Source organism: Chenopodium album, chromosome 14, assembly GCF_948465745.1.
Source record: "Chenopodium album chromosome 14, dcCheAlbu1.1, whole genome shotgun sequence".
NCBI lineage: Eukaryota > Viridiplantae > Streptophyta > Magnoliopsida > Caryophyllales > Amaranthaceae > Chenopodium > Chenopodium album.
In genome coordinates this window covers 50,467,195-50,476,052 of record NC_137847.1, presented here as the reverse complement: position 1 = coordinate 50,476,052, position 8,858 = coordinate 50,467,195, and the positions used below count along the sequence as shown (strand labels likewise).

The window sequence follows — 8,858 nt, the reverse complement described above, 5'->3', positions numbered from 1 at the left end:
AAAAAAAAAATCTAAATTTACCTTTTAATTGGGTCGTCACGAATTCCTCATGAATCTCACCTTCATTCTCAAAAACATCATTCTTATATACATCAAGAGGAGATCTTCAATCATAATTGTGATGAAATTCACCACGCACTATCATTTTTCTCTATGTAAATTTCTCTCTCTAAAAAATTCTCTCTGAATCTCTTAAATTAAATTATAGAAAATTGTGGAGATAAATATTTTGGATGCTATATGGAAAAGAAATTTACAAATTCCTTCAATTAAGGAAGACATATTTGAAAACTGATTCCTAAAAAAAAAAACTCAAAACTACTGCTGTAGTTTTTCATCCAAGTGTACCATGCTTGGTACACTTGGGTGTACTATAAAATTTTCATTGCTATTATATTTAAGTACTACATGAATAACAAAAAAGGTTAAAATAGGTGTATGTTTGAAATTAATTTAGTAACATTATATTTGTTAAATAGTATTCAGAACCTATATTATACTTTGCAATTAATAACAATTGATGAGATTAGTAATTTAGTATACATTCAAAGCTGTTGTTTTTCTAATTGTAAAGAAGTTGGTGGGATAAGAATGCATTAAATGCATGTTTGGACCTCAGTTTAACTCCCGTTGCTACTTGCATTTAGGCGCCTAAACTCAATTAATTCCCCCTCTCATTTCCTCACTTTTTTTTTGATGAGTATTGACATGACAAGTTCTCATTGGAAGTTTATATTTACCCCACATAAACCAAGTTTATGTGTATCATCTCTCTAAGTTTACGAGAGTGGAATATAAAAGTTACTATTATAATATTCATTACCATCTTTTTGCTCTTCGCACAATTGTCTATAAATTTGGAGGCAAGCAAGGGACTCAAAAACAACATTGTGCTTGTAATAACTAATACTCCGTACTACTCCTCTACAAAATTCCTAAAAAATAAAGCTATTAGCGAATATGGAGTGCCAAATTAAGACTTCAGAAATTGGTCGTCCAATAGCAAATTTTGAGCCTAATCTTTGGGGCGATCGCTTCCTCAACTACACTTCCCCAGATAAGGTATCATCTTTAAGTACAATTACGGAGTACATTTTTTTTTTTACTCATTTCGGTTTAGGGTTAAGTAAGGTTTGGTTCTCTTGATAAGGTTTTTACCTTATATTCTAGGGTCTAATTAAAATTTGAAACTTGTCAAGTGAAGCTACTTGGGGTAAAGATTTCCTTTACTTTTAAGTGTCTAATTCACAAATACTAGATAAAAAGACTGAAAAGCTTAAGATTTGATCAAGATTCTTCTTCTCAAGTTTTGATAAACAAGCTGGGAGGACTTTTCTGGAGTTTCAGCTCCTAGGTTTGTTAGCTAGTTGCCTTTGTCCCACGCAGCAAAAAAAAAAAAAAAAAAAAAAAAAAAATTGCTTATATTTTGTATTTTACTTAGAATCTTTGTACTCTAACCGAGTAACCATCTTAAGTTAACATACCTTTTTTATTATTATTATTTTTTAATTATTCGTTTCATGTATAACTTTTCTTGGTAACATTAGTTTTAGGAGAGTTTTAATATATGGTACTGTGGGTACCAAATTTTCAATTGTGCCTTATTGACCCCAGCCATTTTATTTTTTATTCACTCAATTGTTGTGTTATATGTTCCTTATATTTTTGTAATTAATTGCTGTCATAGGTTACTCAAAGCCAAAAGGAGGAAGAATCCAAGGAACTCAAGGAGCTAGTGCGAAAAAAACTTATAGATGAAGTTAAGGACCCAAAGGAAACACTTGAGTATCTAGATGCTATTCATCGACTTGGAGTCGCATACCACTTCGAGAATGAAATTGAAGATATCTTACTGAAATTCCACAAGAAGTTGCATTTTGATGATTGTTATGAGGATGATCTCTACTATGTTTCTCTACGATTTCGTCTCTTACGACAACATGGCTTCTATGTATCATGTGGTAAGTGGTATGACATGAACTTTGATCAACTTCCTTATAACCTTTGAGTCCTTTGTTAATTACAAGTAAACAATTACATGGTTCATCAATTTAGCTTGATATTAATTATTACTACATACTCACTCTAATAATCATGATATGCTTACATATTTATAAGATACCTTATGACTTCTTAACATGATAATCAAATATAAAACTCGTCACTTACAAAGAAGGATTTAAAAAAATTAAACTTGTGTAGTCTTCTAGTAAGTTCCAAGTTATAATTAAATCAAGTTGCTTATAAATAATCATGAATACAATCATACGTACGTTTCCCTCAATTCTTGAAATGATTGTTAGAGTATAATACTACGTATCGTAGATATTTTATGAACATACTTAGGATATAGAAGAGTGAGTATATAATATCGTAGATATTTTATGAATATACCCAGTGTACGGGATGATACCGACACCGTCAATATCTAGCCGATAATAAGATGCTACCCTGCTAACCATCTGTTGATTAGCATATCAGCTTAACATCCATAACGGCCTTTATCTCGACCACGTGGAGAGCTGTTTTAGGCCACGTTGGCACCTATTGCTTACAAGGGTCGGTTTGCCACCTATGCTAATAGGTGGCACCAGCTTGATTATCCTCCTATAGATACCCAAGCATATTTTCATTACAGGGTACAATTTTTCCTTTCTCTCTCTCTAAAAATACTTTCTCTCTTCATTCTTTCTTCTCATCAGGTTACTAACTTTAGCATCGGAGCGGTTATCCCCGGATAATCCCCCGCCCCCGGGTTAGCTAATCTGCGCTGACTTTGCAAGTGCTTAATTGGACGGTAAACCTTTACCAACCCTCAAGGACTCACGGAACCGGAGCTTACCTGGAACACCCAAGGCCTGTTCTCTTTAGCTTTATTTCAGTTCAGTTCAGTTTAATTCCTAATTTCCTTCTCTCATAAACAATTCATTTCAGTACAGTTTAGTTCAGTTAAATTCAGTTCAGCTCCAATTAGTTCAGTTCAGTTCAACTTAGTTCAATAAATCAGATTAGACCCTTAGGATACAGAAGAGTTAAGGGTACATTAGGTATATAAAATTACAGAATACAGATCAGATTAAAGTATACAAGCTAAATATCGTAATTAATATTGCACTCTAATCCAAACAAAACAAAACTTGTGTTTAATTTTCAATGTTATTATTTTATTCCTTTCTCGTTGAAGTAATAATTACAATTAACTAACATCATAGCTTAATGCAATAATCTAGATGTGTTTTCAAAATTCAAATGTGAGGATGGAAGCTTCAAGGAATGCTTGGCAAGTGATGTGCAAGGTCTTTTGAGCTTATATGAAGCGTCGCATCTCAGAGTACATAAAGAAAGCTTACTTAATGAAGCACTTGGATTTTCGACGTCTTGTTTAACCTCCCTTGCTACCACCCAATTAAGCTCTCATATGAATGAAGAAATCGCTCATTCCTTGAAATTACCCCTCCACAGACGGAGTATAAGGCTAGAGTCTAGGTATCAGATCACATTTTACGAGTCGAATTCTTCTCATGACAAAACTTTGTTAAAATTTGCAAAGCTAGATTTCAATTTGCTTCAAGAATTGCACAAAATGGAGCTTAGAGATTATACCAGGTAATTATATTATGCAATGCAAATTATGGATATCTAAAGTCAGAATAATTTATTAGCGTCATTTTAAAGATAAAATTGTTGAAGAATGATGATAATGTAATTTTATTACGCGGAGTAGGTGGTCAGGGGAGCTAGACTCAATCATAAAATTGCCTAATTTTAAGCGGGATAGAGTGGCTGAGGGCTATTTCTGGAGCTTGGGCGCGTACTATGAGCCTAAATATTCACAGGTTAGAGTGTGGGCGAACAAGATGTTCAAGATAATTTCTACCATCGATGACATATACGACTCCTATGGAACAACCGAGGAGCTTGAGTCTTTCACAATAGCAATCCAAAGGTTACTAAAACATACATAATAGAAGTGATTATGATATATTTTACATGAATAATTATGATATGATGGACTAACTATAAAATGATGGAATTTTAGCTGGGACAAGAGCTGCATAAATGATCTTCCCGACTACTTGAAATTGTTCTATCAAGCGGTCCTTGACACTTACGACGAAATTGAGCAAGAGTTAGCCAAAGAAGGACGATCATATGCTGTGCAATGTGTTCGACAACAAGTATGAAAGCTTGATCATATCCTTTCCGTTGTATTATTTGCTACAAAATTTAACTTACGTGTGACTACGTACACTATTTTCTAGTTGACAGCGACGTGCCAATGTTACCTAAGAGAAGCAAGATGGCGTTTAAAAAAAATTGTTCCAACATTCGATGACTGCTTTAAGAATGGCATTATTAGCTCGGGCTACTTGTATGTCAATTCTACTTTTTTTCTCGGCTTGGGGGAAATTGCGACTAAGGATGCTTTCGAATGGATCAACGAAAATTCTATGGCTCCAAGAGCCTCGTGCATACTCACTAGGCTCTTGGATGACATCGCTGGCCATAAGGTATACAATTAATTAATGTTCTACTGATAAGTGATGCTCCACAATAGCTACTCTGTACATTATTTATGTAGCCACTGAAAAGGCTTCCTTATTAGTAATGTCTGAAAAATTCATTCTGAGGGTCTGTTGGGTTAAAGTTATTGAATTAGGGAAACATACATGAATAATTGAATATTATTACTAGTCATTCTCATATTTTTATAATGGAACTTTAATTTTGTAGTTTGAGCAAAAAAGAGACCATGTTGCCTCCTCTGTAGAATGTTATATGGAAGAATTTGGTACCTCCGAGGAAGAAGCTTACAAGGAGATCCAGTCGCGCATTGAGGAAGCATGGATGGACTTAAATCAAGTGTTGGTTGGACCAATTGTTGTTCCAAAACCTTTAGTAAATCAAGTCATTAACCTCTCACGGGTCCTACATGATATCTTGCAATTTGGTGAAGATGGCTACACTGAGCCTAAGTATATGAAACCAAAAATAATAGCTGTTCTTATCGATCCAATCGTAGTATAACCAACGTTAAATACTTGAATTGAAGTATATGTCATGAATTTTATGAGCAATTTCGGGGTTTTCATATGCTTCATTAAATTAGGTACGAACTGAACAGCCTAAAATGATGTTCTAGCTTGATGGAAGTGAATATGTTGTTTGTATTGAATTTTTAGTGTGAGTTTTTCGTGTTTGGCTTTGTTCCTAGTGATTTTAGCACAAGTGTTTTGATTTTGTTTGTGAGATTTTGCGTTTCTAAATTGTAATACGTGAACAAGCTTAACAGTGATTGATGAAATTTGATTAACATGTTTATACATAATTGGTTATAATTCCTTATGAAAAGTCTTGCCTATTTACATCTATTCTTTAATATTAGAATCTATAAACTTCCAATTCATCTATTGAAATGTTCTTTATATATATATATATATATATATATATATATATATATATATATATATATATATATATATATATATATATATATATATATATATATATATATATATATATAAACTTAATCCTTCACATTAGCAATGCAAAGGTTTTAAATATTTTTAATTTCATTTAAAAATTATTCTTTATTTCGAAAATTAATTATTTATATTTTTTTCATAATTAATTTATTATATTCAGTTTTTTTATTAGGGAGAAAGTCACTTATGTTTTGATGGTATGCGTTCTTGTTATAACTTACACAAGGAACTCGGCCTAAATCATGAATCCATATATGACTTTTGTAGGAATCACTTTAATATATTCCAAAGGAAATGAACTAGAGATTAGATTGTTATTATTTTGAACTCGAACCATTTGCTAAAGACTATTATGCCTATTGCCTATCTATCGAGGACCTTAATTTTATATAAACACGGGCGAGTAAAACAATGGTTAAGTAGTTGATTCAAACTTGATTCTTTCAATTCATTTGCCTTTCACGCTCAATTATTTCACCTACTAAAGTGTAATTACGCATGTGTGGTTCATGCCATAATGATAATGTATTTAAAATAATATACTAAGATAAATTATGAGCTTTTGGGTTAAGTTGATGAGCTTATATTCCATCGATCTCTCCTTTCTGAATCAATCACAATATTTAAATAATTCATATATATACTCGTATATAACGAATGTAAAGAGTGGCGAATTGATGATAAAGTAAAACATTATTGTCCGGTAGTAACCATTATGTATGCTAATACTTTATATATGTGGGAAGTGGAATAGACATAGACCTACCCATTATGTGTCATTTGCGTCTTTGATAATTCTTGTAAGTTATCGTACAGTATGTGGTTTACGCCATTAAGATATTTTACATGAATATTACAGTATATAATCGCACAAATTGCACCACGTTATATTGTAAGTTGTCAAATAATATATGTTGCAATTTGTGAGGATCGAATTTATATGAAAAACAAAAGAGAAATTGAAAGAAAATCAACTGATATGAACAGTAGAATTAGAGAGAGAAACTCAGCATTGTCTTTGATTTTGTGTATACATTTTTGTATATTTTATAATACTAAAAATGATCTATTTATATAGATCTTAATACAATCTAGAACACTCTATTACAGCAGCTAAGAATTAAGTTTGTTGTAACAAACTATTGCTAACTGTATAATTCTGTTATAACAGAATATGAGCTATGCTCCTGTGCTTGACTGTGACTGACTGCAATGCTGTGACTCACAGCCTCATCATGGGTATGTTTAACATCCCCCCTCAAACTTGGAATGGTATCAATCATACCAAGTTTGGAGATAAGTAACTCATGCTGAGCAGAAGGCAAGATCTTTGTAAACACATCAGCTAGTTGATAAGCAGTAGGCAGATAACTGAGTGTAATTAGACCTTCCAAAACTTTGTCTCTAGTGAAATGATAGTCGATTTCTATATGCTTGGTCCTCTCATGGAAGACTTGATTTTTGGCTATGTAAATAGAACTCTGGTTATCACAATAGAGAGTAACTGGTTTCAGCTTGTCCAATCCTAACTCCTGCAGCAAATTAACAAGTCAAGTCACTTCACTAGCAACTGAAGCTAATGCTCTATATTCAGCTTCACTGGAAGACTTAGATACAGTCCCTTGCTTCTTTGATTTCCGGCTAATAGGAGAAGACGCCAACATCATCACATACCCTGAAACAGACCTCCTACTATCTGGACAAGACCCCCAGTCTGAGTCTGAATATGCCTGTAAAACAGGTTCAGCTGAACCTTTAAGAAGAATTCCTTTCCCAATTGTGCAAGCAACATATTTAAGAGTGTAATAAAGAGCCTGTAGATGAGATTGGCCTGGACTTTGAAGAAACTGACTGAGATGTTGAATAGAATAAGAAAGATCAGGTCTTGTGTGAGTAAAAAAATTTAACTTCCCCACCATTTTTCTGTAATACTCAGGTTCAGTCAGCAGATCATCATCTTCAGATGTGAGCTTCAAATTCAGCGGGAGAGGTGTCACAACCGGTTTGAAATTACTTAAAGCAGAATCCTTCAAAAGATCCTTAGTGAACTTTGTCCGTGTCATAGAAATTCCAGAATCAAGATAACCTATCTCAATTCCCAGAAAATAACTCAGGTGGCCTAAGTCTTTGATTGTGAAAACTTGATGTAAATGAGCTTTGAGAGACTGAATGGCTTGAACATCATTACCAGTAATGATAATGTCATCTACATAAACAACATCTAGAACCAATAGATCACCAGATCTCTTAAGAAACAGGCTACTGTCATATTGAGACTGTATATAACCCAGGGTTCTGAGTTTAGCAAGAAGCTTAGCAAACCACTGCCTGGATGCTTGCTTTAGACCATATAAGGATTTCTGAAGTAAACAAAATTTATTTTCTGGATTTGGAATACCAGCAGGCACTTGCATATATACAATCTCATCTAAATCTCCATACAAGAAGGCATTGTTAACATCCAATTGGAATAAATCCCAAGACTTGGAAGCTGCCAAAGAAATCAAACATCTGATGGTTGCCAATTTGATAACAAGTGAAAAAGTCTCCTGGTAATCAATTCCATGCTTCTGATTATAGCCTTAAGCCACTAATCTTGCTTTATACCTTTCAACAGCCCCATCGGCCTTTAATTTGACCTTATAAACCCACTTACACCCAATTGCCTTCTTTCCTTTAGGCAAATCAACTAGAACCCAAGTTTGATTATCCTGCAGAGCTGTAATCTCCTTGTTCATAGCTAACACCCACTTAGGATCACCTGCAGCCTCAGCATAACTAGTTGGCTCTACTATATTATCCAAGGAATAAATGAAAGCCTTGTGCTGAGAAGGTAAATTTTCAAAAATGACCATATTACACCAATGCTGTGACTCAAGAGCAGTGTGTTTCTGAGCTGGTTTTGAGTGAGGTATAAAGTCTTTGTGATGTTTAGGTGGATTTTTAGGTCTAGTAGATCTTTTAAGCTCAGCTTCATGAGTTGAGGTTATAGTATCCTGTGAATTTGAAGGAATAGGACAGGGAACAGGACATGGCTATATTGAAATTTCTGGATTATTTTGTGGAGTTTAAAAGGCTGTTTGAGGTGTATCTGGGATATTTAGGGGAGTAGGTTGTAATATATTGGGAATATCATCATCAAATTGGTGTTGAAACAAGTAGAAAAATTTGGAAAGGTAGGTTAGAAGCTGAAAAAATGCTGGAATCTGGCATTGTATATGGAAAATTCTTTTCATAGAATTTTACATCTCTAGTTACATGAATCTTGCCAGTTGCAAGATCAATCACTCTATAACCCTTTTGAGAAGTTGGATACCCAATAAACACACAAGGACTTGCCCTAGCATCAAACTTAGTTCTACCTTGCTGAAT

At 33.7% G+C, this 8,858-nt stretch overlaps 1 protein-coding gene across 1 annotated transcript; it reads left to right on the top strand.

Moving 5' to 3' along the window:
* The first annotated feature begins 875 nt into the window (after positions 1–875).
* LOC145579477 (putative sesquiterpene synthase) lies at positions 876–5,028 on the top strand. The gene is made up of 7 exons (XM_081636722.1): positions 876–1,062; positions 1,688–1,961; positions 3,231–3,606; positions 3,725–3,946; positions 4,040–4,178; positions 4,263–4,511; positions 4,735–5,028. The coding sequence occupies exons 1-7, from the start codon at positions 961–963 to the stop codon at positions 5,026–5,028; spliced, it is 1,656 nt and encodes a 551-aa protein (XP_081492848.1). The 5' UTR covers positions 876–960.
* Positions 5,029–8,858: the final 3,830 nt, after the last annotated feature.